The 19520-nt window shown below is 45.5% G+C and overlaps 1 protein-coding gene across 8 annotated transcripts in view; it reads left to right on the top strand.

Annotated features, from left to right (window-relative positions):
- ARHGAP22 (Rho GTPase activating protein 22) overlaps window positions 1–19520 on the top strand; it is a 179315-nt gene that overhangs the window by 72589 nt on the left and 87206 nt on the right. For all 8 annotated transcript variants that reach the window (XR_004324047.1, XM_032491660.1, XM_032491663.1 and 5 more), the window contains one exon: window positions 16080–16167. Coding sequence is in view for 7 of the 8 variants with exons in the window: in XM_032491660.1 (XP_032347551.1) it covers window positions 16080–16167 (88 nt within the window). In the remaining variant the exon portion in view is untranslated. The remainder of the gene's footprint in view (window positions 1–16079; window positions 16168–19520) is intronic.

Raw genomic sequence — 19520 nt, 5'->3', positions numbered from 1 at the left:
AGCATGGAAAACACATCTCATTCATTGTTTAGATGAACATAAGTTACTTTTAATTATATTTGGGGCCTTCTAGCTCCTTTGTACATCGGTTAAAGACTGAGTTACCGTTTATCAGCAAAAAGGAGGTGATTTGGAGGGGCTGCTGTGGGATTGCTGTCTTGCCCGGTCCGCTGAGGTCTGTGGGTGGGTTTCCTGAACGAACTGTAGCCTTTGCAGAGGATTGGGGTGGGGTGTGCCTTACTCGGCAGAAAGTGGCACATGCCCCTTAGAAGCAGTTGGCTCAGCAGGTCAGCCTGGTAGAGGAGACCTTTGAAACATACCATGCTTCTCAGACTAACCTGCTATCAAGTAAACAGCATAGTGGCCCCACTCCTAGATCACCGTATACCCCAGAGCATAGCATTGGTTGCGGGCTGCAAGAGCAAGAAGACAGAACCAGGCGACTTCCAGTCAAGAAGGGGCCCCTCCCACCCAAGATGAGCCAGCATGAACATGTCCTAGTGGTGTGTATCCTGAGCAGAAACAAACTGCCAAGGAGTGTGCTCCAAGGCTTGGGGCAGCCTGAGCGAGCAGGGTCAGCCTCTGGGACAGCCTGTTCATCATGGGGGGATGAAGGCTGGACTCTGTGCAGCCTCAGAAATGGGGCAGGGACCACCACACGCTGTGGCTCAGTGCTGCAGACCCTGGGCTGTGGACAAGCTACGTCCTCCTGGGCTCCGCACAGTGTGGGGCAGGGGCCAGGCAGTGCTGACCATCAAAGGCTCCCAGCTCTGAAGTAGAGGCTTTTCCAAACCTGCCACGTGGAGTCTGAAGAGCTGAGGGCAGGGTTCGCACCTTGTGGGGCAGAAATCGACACCAACATCTGCCTGAGTCTTGGGTTGGAGAACGTACTGGAGAGAAGTGTCTGGCCAGTGAAGACCCACGCTCCTCTAGGAAGCTCAGAGCACGTGCTCTCTCAGGGCTGTTCCCTTCTGAATGCAACAGCCCTCGACTGCAGTGACCAATGCAGCCTTGCCCTGCTCAGTGCTTTGACCATGAGAGCTTGGCAGATCCCGCTGGCCCATGCCCGCTAAGGCTGTATCCCAGGCAGAGGGGCCTGCCCTCTCTTTGCTTTTCCCTCCCAACATCCAATCAGAGGAGCAAGAGAATAACCGTTATGAGTTAAACGGCTTTTCCTGCGCAGAAATCTGATGTTTAAATAATATTATGATTTTTAAAACTTTTTTATTGGACCAGGTAAGCTGTTCGGAACAAAATTATCTAACATGTATTTGCTCAAAATAATATCTAATTTGTTAAAATAAACAATGCTAAATGTTCCTGCAATCCCAGCACCTAAACAAAAATAAAAGTTTACCTCTTGCTGGGGCAAGTCCACTGCGGAGCAGAATGGAAGCTTCATCTGTTTCTGTGGCTTCCAGGGTTCATGTGGCAAGGGAGGGAGGAGAGAAGGCTGGGGGTCACAGGCAGTTGCTAAAGGACCTGGCCTGGAAATGGATGACATCACTTCTGCCCAGTCCTACTGGCCTGAGCCCTGTCACCACTAGAGGGTTCAAGATGGAAGCATGTAAGCATTCTGGTCCCCTGGTCACAAATATTGCTTCCCTTGAGTGCCTGGAAAGCTACTCGGCACCCCAGCACTGGGCCCATCACAGGGACACAGTGAGGCTAGGACGCTAAATTTAGTTGAGTGCTGGCTTCGTACAGACACTATCCGTGTGGCATCGCATCTCGTAATCATGAACATGATCACAGGCATGGGAAAGCCCACAGTGATGATAAGGCTTGAGGAGTGACCGTGTTGGGACCCCTTGCCTGGGTAGAGCCTGAGATTTCGCTGTGCTAAGACCATGGGCACCACCTCAACCTCTCGGCCTCTGCAAGGCTCAGGAATCCAGTGAAATGAGGCCATCTGAAAGAATGGCTCCAAGAATCACTCAAGGAGAGTCAGGAGAGTCAAGGGCAGGGTCCAAGAGTGGTGCAGAACCAACCACAGGGAAAACTGTGGCTCCTGGAGGGAGACCCACTCACCCTACAAAGGGCGTTCCCTCCGGGGATGGGAGAGGCATTAACCTTGAGGCTGGAGGGTTGCTGAGGCTCTGCCCTGACCTGTCTTAGAGCCTCCAGTCTGCCCCAGGCTCACCTCTGATCCCAGCTGGACTTTTGTGGGCTCAGGCTCCAGGGCTGGGCAGCCCTCCAGGTGAGGGCTTCAGGGCTTGTGGCCATCTGGAGGGGTGTGGGAAGGTGCAGGGAGCTGGTGCTCAGACCCCAAAGCCCCTGCTTTCTGCAGAGCACAGTGCTGTCCCTCCAACACTCAGCCCCGAAAGGGACACCTCACAGGCTGAAAGATGCTCCAGGGACACCCAGTGTAGCCCAAGACACAGGGGTGAAGCAGGGCTTGGAGACACGTGGAGCACACCAAGTGTATTTGGAGTGCGCAGGAGGCAATCGGCTGGGAGAAGCTTGCAAATAATGAGGCGAGACAAGTAACTCATCTCAACCTCTTAGGGAGGGAAAGCACCCCAATCAAGAAGCCATTTGTCTCCAACTTTTGGGTTGCCTTTTTTAATATCTGCATTTGGGCAGTAATGGACCATGGTTACTGGCTTGTACGATAAGGAAGGAGGATGTTTCCCTACTTGGCACTGAACTTCATTCTGATCTGCGTTATTTAATATTTGGAGTGATTCAGCTCCTGGTTGGTGTCAGAGGCTAAAGCTTTTTAAGATTGATCTGAGGCCACAGTCAGAATCATAGGAGATAAAGAACCCAGAGTGATTCCTTTTTCAAACGTGTCTGCAATTTTCCAAGATGCCGCTGGTGGGAAATCTTATCATGCCCCTTGCTCGGAAGCATTTCAGAAGCTGGTTCTTCAGACAGTCTCCCTTTAGACAAGGTGAAAAATGAAGACTTCCCAGACAGCCTGCCTTTGATCAAGTTGGAGAGAGATCTGGATGAGAGCGTGAAGATTACGGAACTCTAGTGTAGCCCAAAACCCAGACCAGGGGGAAAAGCGCAGACACGCCAGGCCCTGCAGGAGGTCCCCACAGGATTGTCACCACAAACTGTGAAGGAAGAACCCTGTCCTTCACCACTCTGGGGCTCCGGAACCTACATCATACCTTATTTTGTGGCACAAGTCACTGGTATTATTGGGGATGGGGTTGTTCCTAGAGACAAACCAAATGTACAGAAATAGTGGCCAAAGTGCTTTTAAAATTACAACTGTGACAAATACTTGCATTTATTCAGCCTTTAGCGTTTACAAAGCTCTAGCTTAGGCAGCCCCGTGAGGAACAATGATCAGAGGTTCATGTCCTCATTTTTACTGGTAAGAAAACCAGGCCTCAGCCCTGGAGCTGCTTGAATTACACATTAAGTGGCAGTGTTGCAATAATTACAACCCCCTGTAATTATTTTTAAATGTTTATATAGATTCCAACTCCTGCTAAGATGGGTATAAGCAGACTCTATTCCTTGGCTATGTCATAACTCGCAAATCACAGCGATAGCATTTAACTCTTGCCTGCACTGAACCCGGTCGCTGTTGAGACATCGGCTTGTGGAGGCCTCAAAACACATCACATTTGGGTTTGGGAAATGGCAGCTTGCCCCGTCACGCAGGCATTGGAGGCCCAGTCTGAGCCCATGCACTGGCCGTAAACTCTCACTAGTGACACCTCCACCATGCTGCCTTCCTGGGTGTCGGCTACAGTCTGGCTCCATTCCAGGCCTTCTGTTCACTCTGTCCCATTTGGTTCCTGAACACAGAGGGAAACTGAGGCTGGGAGAAGGGAATTTGTCCAACCACTTGCTGTCAGTAAGCAGTGATGTCAGGATGAAACCAGATCTTTCTAAAGGTTGCACCTATGAGGTTTCCATGACTATTCCACATCATCTCAGATTTAGAATGTTTGTTAGTTTATTTATTTTATATATATATATATTTTTTTTTTTTTGATGGGGGTACCTGGGGTTGAACCAAGGACATTGTGCATGCTAGGCACACACTCTACCACTGAGCTATACAATACCCCTGTCAGATTTAGAATGTAATGGATGCTTATCTTTTCATGACTTGGGTAAGTTCTAGGCATGAGACATCTGAACAGAGACAGGTGAACAGCAATCTTTGTCACCACTGCTGCTGTTACGTGTCTCAGTCATTCTCCTGGACCGAGCGGAGGCCTCCGGACCATAGGGTGCTCTGCGAGCTGTTCCCAGGAGAGATCATTCTTTGCCAAACAAGCCATGGCAGCCTCCTGGCATGGGCCGGGGCTTGTGCGCTCTGGTCAGACAACTTGGAGAGTAATTGTCACCAGGTATGATTCCGAGCGACATGGAGAGGCCCGCCACTCCTGATGTTTGCAGAAGGGAGGAGAGGAGAGGTGGCTCTCCTTTGCCTGGGGATGACAGATGGACCTCCGGGCCGCAGAAAAGCTGAGCAGGCCGGCCTGGCCCTTGACACGTGCAGTTGGGGAGGGCTTAGCCGGGCAGTGACACTGGCAAGAGGGCAGCAGCCTGTTACTCAGGCATGGGCTATGCCCTGTGAATTATCTCTCGTGCTTTTTTTTCCTTTTGTACTTTTAAATTAGATTTTCTTACTTTGATGCAAACATTATTGGGCAAAACATGAAAGCTGCTTCACCCTTCCCCCCACTCCCTCCCCAAGTGTCAGTTTTCTGTGCCATTTCTGTATATTTACATGTTGCTCCTGGATTCTTGAGAGAGGGCAGTAACAGAAATGGAGATGGGAAAGTACTATATTATTTTTCTGGCACTTCTTTTTTTTTTTAATTTAACAATTAATCTCAGAAGCTTTTTCCATTTACCTTGTTCTGATATGGCTGTACTAGAAATTATTTAACCACTCCCCCGTTGATGGACAAGTTATTTACACATTTTCTGGTAGAGAAATTTTTACAAAAGGCATCATTATACATATCTCTTTGTATGTTTGTTTTTCCTTGGAATAAATGCTCAAAATTCAATACTAGGTTAAAGTATATTTCATTTTCAAATTATTTTAGACATTGCCTGATTGCTTTCAAAAAGGCTTTATCAAATTACTGTCCCATCAAAAATGTCTGAGAATGCCCATTTCTCTTGCTTTCCCCAATATTAGATATTGGTAGTCACTTTATTTTATTATTTTTTATTGATGTATAGTTGATTTGCAATATTGTATTAGTTCCAGATGTACAGCGTAGTGATTCGGTTAGTTTTTTTGTGGATTATATTCTGTTCTAGGTTATTACAAGATATTGAATAGAATTCCCTTTGCTATATAGTAAATCCTTGTTGCTTATCTGTTTTATGTATAGTAGCTTGTATCTGTTAATCCCAAACTCCTAATTTGTCCCTTCCCCCAGTAGATATTTTAAATTAAGACTCTTACGACATGTTTACCCACCATTTGTACTTCTTCCATTAATTTCTTGTTAATACCCTTAACCCATTATTCTACTAGATTCTTTGTCTTTTATTTTAATAATACATTTTACTTAACCCAACATATCCAGAAAATGTCATTTCAGTATGCCAGGAATATAAAATTATTCATGAGCTATTTTACATTCTTTTTTTTTATACTGAGTCTTCAGATTCTCCTTACATTGAGCATCCCTGAATTTGGACACTAAGTTTTCATCAGAAAAACTCAGTCTGTATTGCGATTTCCTGAAGTTTACCTTTGAAGAAGATTCACATACCCACTTTGTTCTAGATTTTTTTTCATAAATTTCTTTCTTTTGGGGGAGAGTGGGGGAAAGTAATTAGGTTTATTTATTTTTATTTATTAGTTTTTTTAATGGAGGTACTGGGGATTGAACCCAGGACCTCGTGCCTGCTAGGCACACACTCTGCCACTGAGTTATACCCTCCCCCTCCCTGTAACATTGTTCTAAATATACTGTGGGAGGCAGAAGAATGGCTCCCCAAAGATGTCCCTGTCCCTGGAACCTGCCAATGTTAGGTTACATGGCAAGCAGGAGTTAAGGCTGACGATGAGATCAAGGTTACTAATCAGCTGACCTTCACTTAAAGAAATTATCCTGGATTACTCAGGTGGGCCCCAATGTGATCACAAGAGTCCTTGATAGTGGAAAAGGAAAGCAGGAGAGGAGGGCAGAGTCCAACAGCAGTTTCAAGATGCAATGCTGCTTTGAAGATGGAGCAAGGGGTCAAGAGCAGAAGGATGCAGGCAGCCTCTAGAAGCTGCAAAAAGAAAGCAAACAGCCTCCCCTGAAGCCTCCAGAAGGAACACAGCCTTCCCCACCCTTGCTTGTAGGCCGGTGAGGCCCATTTCAGACTTCTGACCTCTAGAACTATATAAAAATAAGTTATTGTTGTTTTAAGTCACAAATTTGTGGTGCTCTGTTACGAAACGGATACACATACTTAAAACTTTTCCAATAACTGAATCAAGTATCAGTTTTTCATAACAGCTTTATTAAAATATAATTGTCATCAATAAACTGCACATATTTAACACGTGCAATTAGATAAATTATAATACATGTGTATGGCGGGGTGGAGGGCGTGGCTCAAGTGGTAGAACGCATGCTTAGCACGAACGAGGTCATGGGTTCAATCCCCAGTACCTCCTCTAAAAAAATTAAGAAACGTAATTACCTCCTCCCCCCAAAACAAAAAAGAATTAAAAAATAATAGAATAATAAATTTTTTAAAAAGGATTTAAAAAAAAATAATACATGTGTATACCTGTGAAACCATCACCACAATCAAGATAGCAAACATTATCTGTTACCCCCACAAAGTTCCCTTGTGTCCTTTTGTAACCCCTACCCCCCTCTTCTGCCTCTCCTGACCCCAAGCAACCACTAATGTGCTTGGTATACATTTTTGGGAATTTTAGGGAAACAGAATAATACAGTATATATATCTGGCTTCTTTCACTCATTGTAATTATTTAGAGATTCATCCATGTTGTAGCATGCATTTTTATTCATTTTTATTGCTGAGTAGTATTCCATCACATGACTGTGCCACAGTTTATCCCATTTATTGCCCCAAAACTAGCCTCTGTAAGCTGATAGCCGAATTGAGACTCGGAGGCAGAGTTTTGGGAGAATTGGAAAAGAACAGCTTCATTGCTTTGCCAGGCAGAGGAAGTCACAGCGGGCTAATGCCTTAAATACTGTGAGCTGTTCTTGGGCTAAGGATCCTAGGGTTTTATAGAAAAATGGAAACGAGAGGGTGATAACAATCAGGTTGAGAGCAAGGGCTACATCCCTTTCATTTTGACAAGAACTTGCTGTTGAGGAATTTAGGAGGGTCTGCTCATTTTCTTGAGGTTATCGGTCCGTGACCCTCTTGCAAGACCTCTAGGGTAAAAGGATAAGTTATCCTAAGAAAAGAATGCACGGGGTGGGGAGCATGTTACTCATAAAATCAGTTTAGCTAGAAGTACAGGCCTGAACAACCCAGTAGCCACCTCGTTAGTTTTCTGCCCTTTCACATTCACATTCACTTGTTGATGGCCATTTGGGTTGCGTCCAGTTTGGGGATATTAATAATGAAGCTGCTATGAGCATTGCTGTAGAATCTCTGTCTGGACACGGATTGGCTGGATCGTACCTTAGATGTATGTTTAACTGTTTAAGAGACTGCTGAACTGTTTTCCAGTGTTGTACCATTTTACATTCCCACCAGCAGTGTAGGGGAGTTCTAGGTCCTCCACTCTCACATCAACCCTTGGTACAGTCAGTCTTTTACATTTTATTTACTCTAATATGTAGTGACATCACGTTGTGGTTTTAACATGTATTTCCCTAACTTCTGATGATGTGGAGGATCTTTTCATGAGCTTATTTGCCATTCCTACATCATCTATCATAAAGTATCTGTTCAAATCTTTTACCTATTTTTTAAATTGGGTTGCTTGTTTCCCCATTATTAAATTTTGAGTGTGCTTTGTATATTGAGGGTACAAGTCCTTTACCAGATATATGATTTTCAGGTATTTTCTTCCATTATGTTACTCATATTTTCATTCTCTTAATCATATCTTTCAAAGAGCGGGGGGGGGGTTATTCAAATAGGTCAAATTATCAATTAGTTCTGCTATAAATTGTGCTTCTGATGTTGTATGAAAGAAATCTTTGCCTAGTCCAAAGTCATAAAGGGTTCCTACCAGAAGTTTCAGTCTTAGATTTTACATTTAGGTATATGATTTATTTGGGGTATATTTTTCTATGTGATGTGAGGCATGGATCAAAGTTCACCTTACACAAGAGTATAAAATTTTTCCACCACCATTTCCTGAAAATACTAGCCTACTGTCTGTCCTCCACTGAATTGCCTCTGCACCTTTGTCAAAAATCAGTTTTGTTTGTTTGTTTGTTTCTGAATTTTCTAGTCTATTTCATTAACCTCTTTGTCTGTCTTAATGCCAATATCGCAATGGTTTGATCACTGTAATTTTGTAAGTCTTGAAATACAGAAGTATTAGATCTCCAACTTTGTTATTCTATTTCACAGTTGTCTGGCTGTTTTAGGTCCTTTATATTTCTATATGAATTTTAGAATCAGCTGGTCAGTTTCTACAAAACACCTACTGGAGTTTGGATTGTGATTGCTTTGACTCTCTGAGCCAATTTAGGGAAGAATTGAAATCTTAACAGTAATAAATGTTCTGATCAATGAACACAGTGTATCTCCCCATTTAGTTATATCTTCTTTTAGTTCTCCCAGCAATGACTTACAGTTTTCAGTGCACAGATCTTGAAAATTTCTTGTTATATTTATCCCTAAGTATTTCATGTTTTGGGTGTGATTAAAATGGTTTTGAATTTAAATTTCCAATTGTTCATTGCTAATATATAGAGACATGATTTAATTTTGTGCACTTGTCTTGTACCCTGCCACCCTGCCAAACTCATTTATTAATTCTAGCAGCTTTTTTTTATAGGGTTTCATCAAATTTTCTACATAGACAGTTATGTTGTCTGTAGAAACAATTTCACTTCTTCCTTTCCAATCTGGACAACTTTTATTCCTTTTTCTCGCCTTATAACAGCAGCTAGGACTCCAGTACAATGTTTAATAGAGGTGATAAGAGTAAATATCACGGTGTTGTTCCTGGTCTTAGGGGAAAAGCTTTTAGTGTGATATTAGCTTTTTGTTTTTCAGAGATACTTTTTTATCAGATTGAGGAAGTTCTTTTTTAGCCCTAGTTTGGTGGCAGTTTTTATCAGGAATGGATGTTGAATTTTGTCAACTGCTTTTTTTTTTTTTTTTTTCATCTATTGAGATGATCTTTTCTCTTTTCTGGTTTATAAATATAGTGAATTGACTGATTGATTTTGGATTGCATTCTTGGGATAAACTCCAGTTGGTAATTAGGAGTTTTCCTTTTTATATATTGTTGAATTTAATTTGCTAAAATTTTGCTGAGAATTTTTGCATCTGTGTTCCTGAGTGATATTGTCCTTTTCTTATAATGTCTTTGGCTGGCTTTATATCAGAGTTTTGGCCTCATGAAATGGCCTGGAAACTATACCTATTTTCAGTTTTTAGAAAGAGTTTGTGTAGTATTGTGTTATTTTTTTCCTTATATTTGGTAGAATTCACTACTGAAGTCATCTGCATTTGGAGTTTTCTTTATGGAAAAGTTTTTATCTACAAGTTCCATTTCTTTATCAGATACAGGGTTATTTAGCCAGTCCTTCTGGACTGAACATCAGTAGTTTGTGTCTTTTTTTAATCCACTACATCTAAATTGCCAGATTTATTAGCGTAATGTTTTTCTTAACATTACTTTATTATCTTCTTTAAATCTGAAGACTCTGTAGTGAAGTCACGTCTCTCCTTCCTGATATTGGCAATTTATCTTCTCTCTTTTTCCTGATTAGTCTGGCTGGAGCCTGATCAGTGGTACTGATCTTCTCAACGAACTACCTTTTAGTTTCAGTGACATTAGTCTTTGTTTTCCATCTTATTTATAGCCACTCCATCTTTATTTTTTCTTCCTTTTGCATTGAATTTAATTTGCTCTTCTATGTGTAATTTTTTAAGATGGTAGCTGAGGTCAATGATTGAGGCCTTTCTTCTTTTCTGATATCAGCATTTAGTGCTGTAATTTACCCCTCAACTACTACTTTAGAGGCATGTAACAAAATTTTATATGTTGTGTTTGCATTTCTATCCAGTTTCAAGTACTTTCTAATTTTCCCTTTTTAAATTTTTTTCTTTGATGTATGGGTTATTTAGAAATGCATTAATTAGTTTCCAAATGTTTGGGAATTTTCCAGAAATTTTTCTGTTATTGATGTCTAGCTTAATTCCACTGTGGTCAGAGAAGATATGTGGTATTTGAATTCTTCGCCTTTTATTAAGAATTGTTTATGGCCATCTTAGTACAAGTTTCATGGGCATTTGAAAAGAACATACATTCTGCTGTTGAGGGAAGCAACAATTAGGTCAAATTGGTTGATAGTGTTTTTTCAGGTCATCCGTATCCTTACTGATTTTTTCATCTACTTGTTCTATCAATTATTGATAAACAGACATTGAAAATTTTTACTATAGTCATCTATTTTCTGTTTCTCCATTAATCTTCATTCCTTTGGGTAGACCCTTTTTTCCATCTAATATCATTCTAATATCATTTTCCTTCAGCCTGATTGTCTTCAACAGTTCTTGTAGTATCAGTCTGATAATGATGCATTATTTCATATTTATTTTGTATCTCTTAAAAGGTCTTCATGTAGCCTTTATTTATGAGGGATACTTTCACTGGATTCAGAATGGAAGGTTGACAGATTTTTCTTTCAATACTTTTAAAGATGTTGTTCCACTGATTTCTCATCTGCATTGATTCTGATAAGAAATCTGCTGTCATCTCCACCTTTGCTCCTCCATACATATTGTATCATTTCCCTCTGACTGCTTATAAGAGTTTCTTTTTGTGATTAAGTTTGAGCCATTTGATTATGAAATACCTTCATATACTTTTCTTTATGTTTCTTGTGTTTGGGGCTCATTGGACTTCTTGCATCTGTGAGTTTATATGGTTCATAAATTTGGGAAAGTTTCAGCTATTATTTCTTCAAATATTTTTCAGTTCCCCCCTTCTTTTTCAGAGACTCCAGTTACATATATATTCTGTTGTTTGAAGTAGTCCCACATCTCACTGATTCTCTGTCCATTCCTTTTAAATTTCTTTTCTCTTTGTTTCATTTTGAGTAGTTTCTATTGCTATGTTTTCAAGGTTTGATTTGAGTCTTTTTTTTTTTTTTCACATTTTACATTGAGGGAGTCACCTTGGGTTATCCTCTGACCTCACTCAGACTTTCATGATGTCTCACCTAACATCTTGACTGTCATTGCATAAAAGACCCCAAGCTAGAAACACTCAGCCACTCCAAAATTCCTAATCTACAGAAATTCTGTAGGAGAATAAATGTTTATTATTGTTTTAAGCTACCGTGTTTGGGAGTAATTTGCTTTGTAGCAATAGGTAACTAATAATATTTAGAATCTGATATAGGAGGCTTTCTGAATTCATCTTCCCCAGCCCCTAAGTTCCACAATACCACAGTACAGTACCATATTCTAGGGTTCCCCATTGCTGGATTTAGACAAACGAGAGGGAGCAAGGCTCACTAGGCTGTTTCCCCTCCACCTGCAGTGTTCCTGGAGTTTGCATGTAATATGTTGTAGAAATGATGGATTTTGAATAAACCCTCTAATTTGACACGAATATATGAAATATATTCTCTCCCAAAGGCCCTTCTGCTGGATGTGCCTTACTCATTTCCCAGAGGTGGCTCTCTGAGAGAAGGAATTTCTGGAGCTTGTGTCTGGGGACTCCACCAGCTACCCATGGACCTTATCAAACTGATACACTTAAAAAGGTTGGGGAGGGAGCTATGGTGAGATAGCAGCAGGCCTCGAGTAGGGCCCTGTTGCATGCAGACAGAATGGGACATCCTTTGACCATTACTTACACTAATGGACTACATTGGTGTAGAGCTAGAAATGAGTGGAGTCAGTGGCAGAAGTCAGTCTTCTCAGGAGGAACTTGGATGCACCTAGGCTCAGACACATGGGAAAGGGGAGAGGGGATTAACCTTTGTTGAAAGTATTACCAAGTCCAACCTCATACTGCTTGCGTCCCAGACCAATAAATCCAGGGATGAGTATTTGGGGGTAAGGAATAATGACTATTCAGAAAGCCAGCAGACCGAGAAGATGGTGCATTACTGTCCCAAAGAACCATCTCGCCTGAGTTAGAATTCATGCTTCTTTTATACTAAAAGGGGAAGGAGTAAAGTCAAACATTTCCTGGTTCTGGTCAGCCTCTGGAGGGGATGTGTTAATTTCTTCCTTCCTGCAGGCATTCACAGTGGGCCTGGTCAGGATGTTTCCTGTGAGCTAAGCAAAGGTATTTTAGCTTAATGCTCATTACCTGGGAGGCAGGGTTCCCAGTGATGGGCCATTATGTATAATTTAAGCTTATGGGTAGCATCCCTTTAGTAATTACCTGGTAGCAAAAGCAATAGAATACAAAGGTGAAAGTAAAAGAAACAGATCCAATATGGAGTCAGATTTGTTCTTCCCTGTTACAGAAGCTGTCATGTGACTGGCGTTTGCACCCTCTCTTTCTGCACCCAGGTGCCCACCTGTGCAGTTCTAGGTGCAAACACTGTATCTGGTCCCTTCCCAGGCACTGCAGGATGGAGGCCAGCTGACCCCCGTCCAAAGTGCTGAAGGTCGGGGACACCTTGGTCCCCTCTCGTCTGGGGCACTGTCTGAGGGGCTGGAGGCAGGTCTTCATCCTTGGGAACTGCGTGCGTCCAGGGTACAGCAGCTCAACCAAAACCTGGCTCTCCAAGGCCAGCAGGAAAATATCAAATCATTCAACAGCCTCGTGATGTAGATGCCGTTAGCCTTGCTTTGCACACGAGGGATCTGATGTGCTGAGTAAACTTAGGGAAAAGGCACCTTCCTTTGGCTGCTTCCTCTAAGTGCCACTAGACAGTGGTTCTCAAAGTGTATTCCCAAGGGCCAGCAGCATCAGAAAGCTGGTTAGAAATCCAGATTCTCCTCCTTTCTCCAGTGCTGTAGAATCAGGAATCCCAGGGCTGGGTCTACCAGGGCTATGCTTACCAGTCCATTGTTAAACACTTCCATTATTCAAAATTAAATCATACAGATCTACTATTAAATAAATTATATTAAAAACAAAGATAATCAGTCTTCAAAATGTATCACAAGGGGGTGATACATTTTGACTTCATTTAATATTACCTGTGCCTGAGAGCCTGTTGACCCCTGTTGTATCTGTGGGGCAGGAGCCCTGCAGTGTATTTCTTCCCAGTGTCATACTCACTGATGACGTGAAATCATCCATTGGGGGAGGGGTGTTTATATTACAGAAGTTGGCAAACACTAAATCAGGTTGCCTGATTTTTTCAGAGAGCCTTTTGTTAAACGTTTACCACACCACCACCAGATCTGGCGCTCTGTGTTTTAACAAGCTCTGGGGTGACTCTGATACCTGCTCAAGGCTGAGATCTACCCAACGTGTTTCAGCTGGATGCTTCGTACTGACTCCTGATGTGTCTTTCGTGACAGCCTTCACAAACGTCATACCGGAAACAGGAAAACAGACTCCCTCTGCTCTCCTGCTTCCCCTCCCCTCCCCTTCTGTTCCCTGCTCCCAGCCCTCCACCCACAAATGACTGAACAAGACTGCTGAGCTCAAAGCTGTGGGGTTAACCAGTGGCAGGAGGCAGGAGGGATCTGGACAACCGAAAGCCAGTTCTGAGGGCCCCCTGCAGTGATGGGGCCACACTGGGAATCACCCAAGTGAGCGGTGGGTCCCAAAGTCACAGCCTGGCTCTCCAGGGCAGCTTCTGGTCCACAAAGTCAGCCAGCAGCCTCTGTCACAAATGTGGGAGGGGAAGTGCTCCAGCTTCAGACATACCCGGGTGCACATCCCAGCTCACCCCTGCCAGCAGTGGGACAAGGGGCTGGTTACTTCACCTCTCCAACCTCTCCATCTGCTCATCCAGGCAAATAGGAATAGTAGTACCCACCCCTGTGGGAACTCTAGAAAGATTAAATCCAATAGTTTAGACAAAGAGCCAGGAATATAGTACAAGCTCTCTAAGCAGGAGCTATTACTGCTTTTCCATTTAGCTGGAATAGAAAGTAATGTTAGTGGCAATATTGTTATTCCCATTTTATGGATGACAGATATTGAGGCACAAAGAGAAAAAAGCAAAGTGCTCAGGATTACACCCAAACGGTTACTGAAATAGCAAACACCCATCCCATTAGCCAGTGATGGACCTCGTCCACACCCTCTAATGAGCACGTTTCCCCATCCTTGGGCTATGGTCCTGATTTATTCCCACTAGCTCCAGATTCCCTAGAAAGAAACTGTTAATTTAGTTATAACGATTACCATCTGGTTCTCTGGTTTATTGCTGTAATTTCTCTAGAGCAAGCATCCGTGGGTGAAGACACCATTCTGCCTTTACGTTACTTAAATGAGAAAAAGCATCTCCCTCTGGGCAGCACCAGACTTCAGCAGCCACGTGGAGGCTCCAGTTACCTTTAAAGCCAGGAATTGCCTGGAAAAGATGGGAGTGGAAAGATGAGTGCCCTGTGAGCACACATAAGGGTAGGGGACTGAAGGCGACGACGTGGATAAAGCAGATGATCACGCCAGTCACTTGGGCAAGTGCAGATGCAGGGGTGCCATTCCCCCACCCGGCGTGGAGCCCTGACACACAGTAATAGCTAGGATTTATTTAGCAAATACATGGCTTTCACTGTGTGCCAGGTACTGCTCTGAGGACTTTCCAAGTACTGATTCATTTCATGTTCACAACAGCCCCACAAAGGACTATTATTATTTCTACTTCACAGATAAGGAAATTGGGAGGTTGCACAGAGAGATTAAGCAATTTGCCTGAGGTCACACAGCCAGTAAGTAGCTGAGCCAGGATCAGAACCCAGGCAGTTAGACTGTAGGGATGGAGTTTCCCATGGAAAGAACCCAAAATATCTAGTTGGAGCTGAACGCAGTCCGAGTTGAACAGATCTGAACGTGAACCAAAGGCCTTGGTGGAGATCAGTCACTCTGCATAGATAAAGGGGACAAAGGAGGCCCTGCCTAACCTGGTTGGGGGTGGGGGAGGATGAGTCAAAATGGTTTTGACAGCACCTTGTCTAGAGCAGGACTTCCTGAACAGGAATCTGGTGTCTCAATGTCACTGAGAAGTGGGAGTTGCTATCTCATTGTACAGATGTGGAAACTGGAGTTCAGAGAAGTTAAGTGGTTGCCTGAGGTCACACAGCCTGGGAGTGCAGGGCTGGGACTCAAACCCACCCAACCCATCCCTATACTTCCTGCTCTTATCCTGCATCTTTCAGCCTGCAGATTTCAGCATTAGAGAACAAGGTGGGACCCACTGGGACCCACCCCTTGTAAGGTACACACATGAGTACACCAGGCTTGTGGCACCATCTGTCCTGGGTCCCTTCTGCATGGTAGCTGACTCCCATGGAACAGGTAGAGAAATGAAATGTCACCTAGCCAAGAGGGGGCAGAACTGGGCTCACACAGATCTGTGTGTTCTTTCCCCCATGTCACCTCCTGAACAGTTACATATGAGAAGCCTTTCTCTCCCTGACCCTCTACTGCCTAAAACTCCTGCCCCATAAAGGCTACAAAGGGGCGCACTGGGACAGGGGCCCCCCGGATGATGGAACCTTCCTCCCTGCTCCTGACTTGGGCTTCTATGCCCAGGGGAGTGACGACCCCAGGTGGTCTCCCATGGTCAGAGCTCCTCCGAGGGTGGGTACTGCAGGCAGTGTTGCCCCACTCCAGCGGTGACCCCATGCAGGGATTCTCTGTGCCCAGTCCCAGCCGCGCAGAGGAAGTCTGTGCTCCTCCGGGCACCCAACCCGCCCAGCCGGAGCCTGGAGGGCGGAGCCTCTGACCCTGTGGCCCCACCCTCTGCTCTCCTGGAGCCCTGACCACAGAAGCCCTTCCCCAGCCTTCTCATGACCTCTGTGTTTGTGTTTGTCTCTCTATTTAGGGATTTATTTCTCTGCAAGGGACCCAGGTGACCGAACTTCTTCCTGGCCCCGAGGACCCAGGAAAGCACCTTTTTGAGATCAGCCCAGGTAGGTCTGACCCTTCAGCTCTGTGCTGGGGCCCCTGGTGGCCCCGGTGGAGGTGTCACTGCCCTTCTGGCTTGGGAAGGGCCATCTTCACAACACTCCTCTCTGCAAGAACCCCAGCACTGTCACAAAGCACAATTCAGAAAATGTGGGCCAAATCTAGAGGATACTGCAAATTTGGGGGAAAATTGGAAAATCTAATCAATCACCTGGGTAATTAGCTTTTGGTGAGAGGAAAATATGGATTGTCAAATTCACAGTAAACACAGGAAAAGAAACCAATCAGTGGGGACACCTTGTGGTGACGGTCCAAACACAATATCTGGGTCATATGCAAATAAATCCAGGGGGAACCGCTAGCAGAGATTCAGAGCCATAAAATAAGCTCTATTATGAATCCCAGAACAGAGCATTGCAATATGATGGGAAGAAGGGAAGTAATTTAACTCAGAGAACCGCTATCATGTTAGCGGTTACAAAACAATTTTTTTTTAAGTTCTCAGTTTTAAAATGTAATTCTTATTGAACTAAGTAAATGTGTCTTGCAGATGAATCTGTCTGTTTACAGAGGGGTCAGCTTCTGCGGTGAGGTGGTGTCTTTCTTAGCTTGACCTCCCCCAGATGCAGAGCCTCAGACAGGGAGGGAATCCAGGGTTGATTCCCAAAAAGCCTGGGGAAGGGAGCAGGAAGGGAGGACGGCCAGCAGGGTGCGCTCGTGAGCTGGCGCTGCAGCGGGCACCAGGGCTCAGTTCCAGTGGGCACTCCTCCAGGAACAGACTCAGAGATGTCTCACGCAGGGAGTGAGGAGGCAGGGGGTTTATCCACCAACTCCCACCAGCCATGAACTGAGAGCTGCTCCCTGGGGAGCTGACTTTGGCATGTCTGGTCTGGCCTGCCCTGCGCACGGCCGAGCTCCCTGCATTCAGAGGCCTGCAGGCAGAGCTGCAGGTGCTTGAGCAGAGAGGCCGCCAGTGTGGATGGGAACAGCGAGTGCCCGGGGGTCAGGGCAAGGCACCAAGAACGTAGGCTACCGGCAGCTAGTCCTCACATCCTGTCACATGCTGTCCGAATTTAGACTTCCTTCTGGGAAGTGCTGGCTGTGGACTGAGTGTGCGAGGGCCTCACTGGGGTCCGTGGGCCATTAAGCTTACAGTCTCGGAGCATCACGGCCACTCAACCACGCTGCAGGCTGTACACCGTGGGGTGGATCAGGCCGGGCACAGGCCAGCATACTGTGGCCCACTGGGAACAGAAGTGAGCAAATCCACGCCTGGGGCAGGGCACATTCTCCGTTGCTCTGTCCATCCTGGAAATTCCAGGAGGCACAGGCTGCGGGTGAAGTGGAGGGAGACCCTCCCAACTGCATGCCCTGTATCAAAATTCAAGTACCCGTGGTCTCATTTGGGCCCTTCATCTCCTGCAAGAATCTCTGTGCTAAAAGTGCACATTAGGAGGTGGCAACCGAGGGATCCCAGGTGATGGAGTGGAAAATAGAGGTTTGGTTAATTATGGAACAGGAGTAAAGGCTTCTGCCAAGAAGGGAGAGAAGAAACAAAGGAGAGCAGTGAGGTAGACCGGGCCCTGCCACGTGGGGGAGGGGGAGCCGGACACGTGGAAGGAGGGGCTGGGGGAGGATCCAGGGTCTGGGTCTGGGAATCAGGGAGGAGTGAGGTGAGGCTGGAAGGGAAAGGTGGAGGCCAACACGTGCAAGCCAGCCATAAACTCAGAAAGGCACTGAGCGTGTGGCCCTAGGGCCAAACTGGAATGGTCGCCAGTGCGCATGCTCTTTATTTGGGTCAGAGGTACTTCGGGGATTTCTTAGACTCTGGGGGGAAAATGATCCATTTGCCACGGAAGGTAACATGTTCACAGGTTCCAGGGATCAGGACGCGGACATCCTTGTGGGGCCATTATTCTGTTACCACAATACTCAAAATATCCCTCTAAGTTAAAGGGTAACTTTCATGCCTACTTTATAAAAAAGGACACTGGGGGGCTAGAAAGGATACGTGCCTTGCCCAGGGACACACAGCTGGGTGGCAGTAGGGCGTTCTGACTTCCAAAGCCACACACAGGGTAAGCCGCCCTCCAACACAGGTACCGAGTACAAGTCTGGCATCTTTCCTACCTGGGCCCGGAAGTCTAGGCATGCAGTACCAGGAGGGATGGCTCCCCGCACCTCTTTATCCCAAGCACAGCAGTGGTCTGTCCAAGCACCAAATGTGTGCAGAGTCCAAGCCCTGCCCATCTCTGCCCTCTTGACTTTGAACGTGCAGCTGCTCCTGAAGGCACAGGGGCAGGGGTGGGAGGCAACTGTGAGACCACTCAGGGAAAGTGGGGCAGGTGGTGGGCAGTGAGGGGGTCCCAGGCAGCCTTTGCGGAGCATTGACGGGGAAAGGCTCAATCATCTCCATCGGACACATCTTCCTGGCCAGGGAACGCCAGGCCAGGGTGCGAGTCTGCTATACCCAGTACCCCAGAGGGAGGAACACCTGACAACACCTGGACGTGTAATAGAAACTCAAAAATCCTAACGCATGAGATCAGTTACATGAATTTTAAGTCATAATTCTGTCTGTGCTCTTCAACAGTTTTTAAAAAATCACAAAGTTTCATCAAGATATAATTTTTAAAAATCTGAGGGAAAATTATACAGTGAGTGCCATCTAGTGGAGAGACATGACAATTCCCTGACAGGCCAGGCGTGGCCTCCCGCCCTCCCCCGACCATCTCAGCCAGGCCCACCTGTGATTCTTGGTGACCTCTGACAGTCACTAAGCAGTGGCTTGAGCCAGCCCTAGCCCCAGGGCCCCGCTCTCCACCAGCACGCTGAGGCTGGCTCCCGGGTCGGGCGTGAAGGAGCCAGGCCCCAGAAGGGGCTGGGATTCAGAGATTCCTTCCCATCTGGGCCTCTTCTCCAGCTGGCCAGCTGCCTGGCAAACCCTGCCTCCTCCCAGCCCGTTGAAAGCCGTCTGCCCCTTGCAGACTTGATCCTCTTGGCCTGCCAGACAGTCACTGCTTGGCGCTGCAGGCATCTGGCCACAGGCCAAGCTTTGGCCTTCCTCCGAGTCTGCAGGGATGGGGTAAGGAGTGGACAGGCCTGCTTTGGTGCTCTGGGCAAAACGTTGCTAAACCCACAAGATGCTCGTGTTTGGCGGGTGAGTTTAGATAATCCAAAAAGCAGTGTAACTCGTCGCTAACATCCCTCTCCCGGTATTAGCGTGATGCTACCCCAGGGAGGCAAGTCCACTGACTACAGGGATTCAAAGAGGAGCCCTGAGTCTTTCTGGCGAGAACCTGCTAGTCTTTCATGGGTCCTCCATTGCTGGGTGTGTTTTTCCAACGTCCCCGATGGC

Source organism: Camelus ferus, chromosome 11 (genome assembly GCF_009834535.1).
Source record: "Camelus ferus isolate YT-003-E chromosome 11, BCGSAC_Cfer_1.0, whole genome shotgun sequence".
Taxonomy (NCBI): domain Eukaryota; kingdom Metazoa; phylum Chordata; class Mammalia; order Artiodactyla; family Camelidae; genus Camelus; species Camelus ferus.
This window is presented reverse-complemented; position numbering and strand designations above follow the sequence as displayed.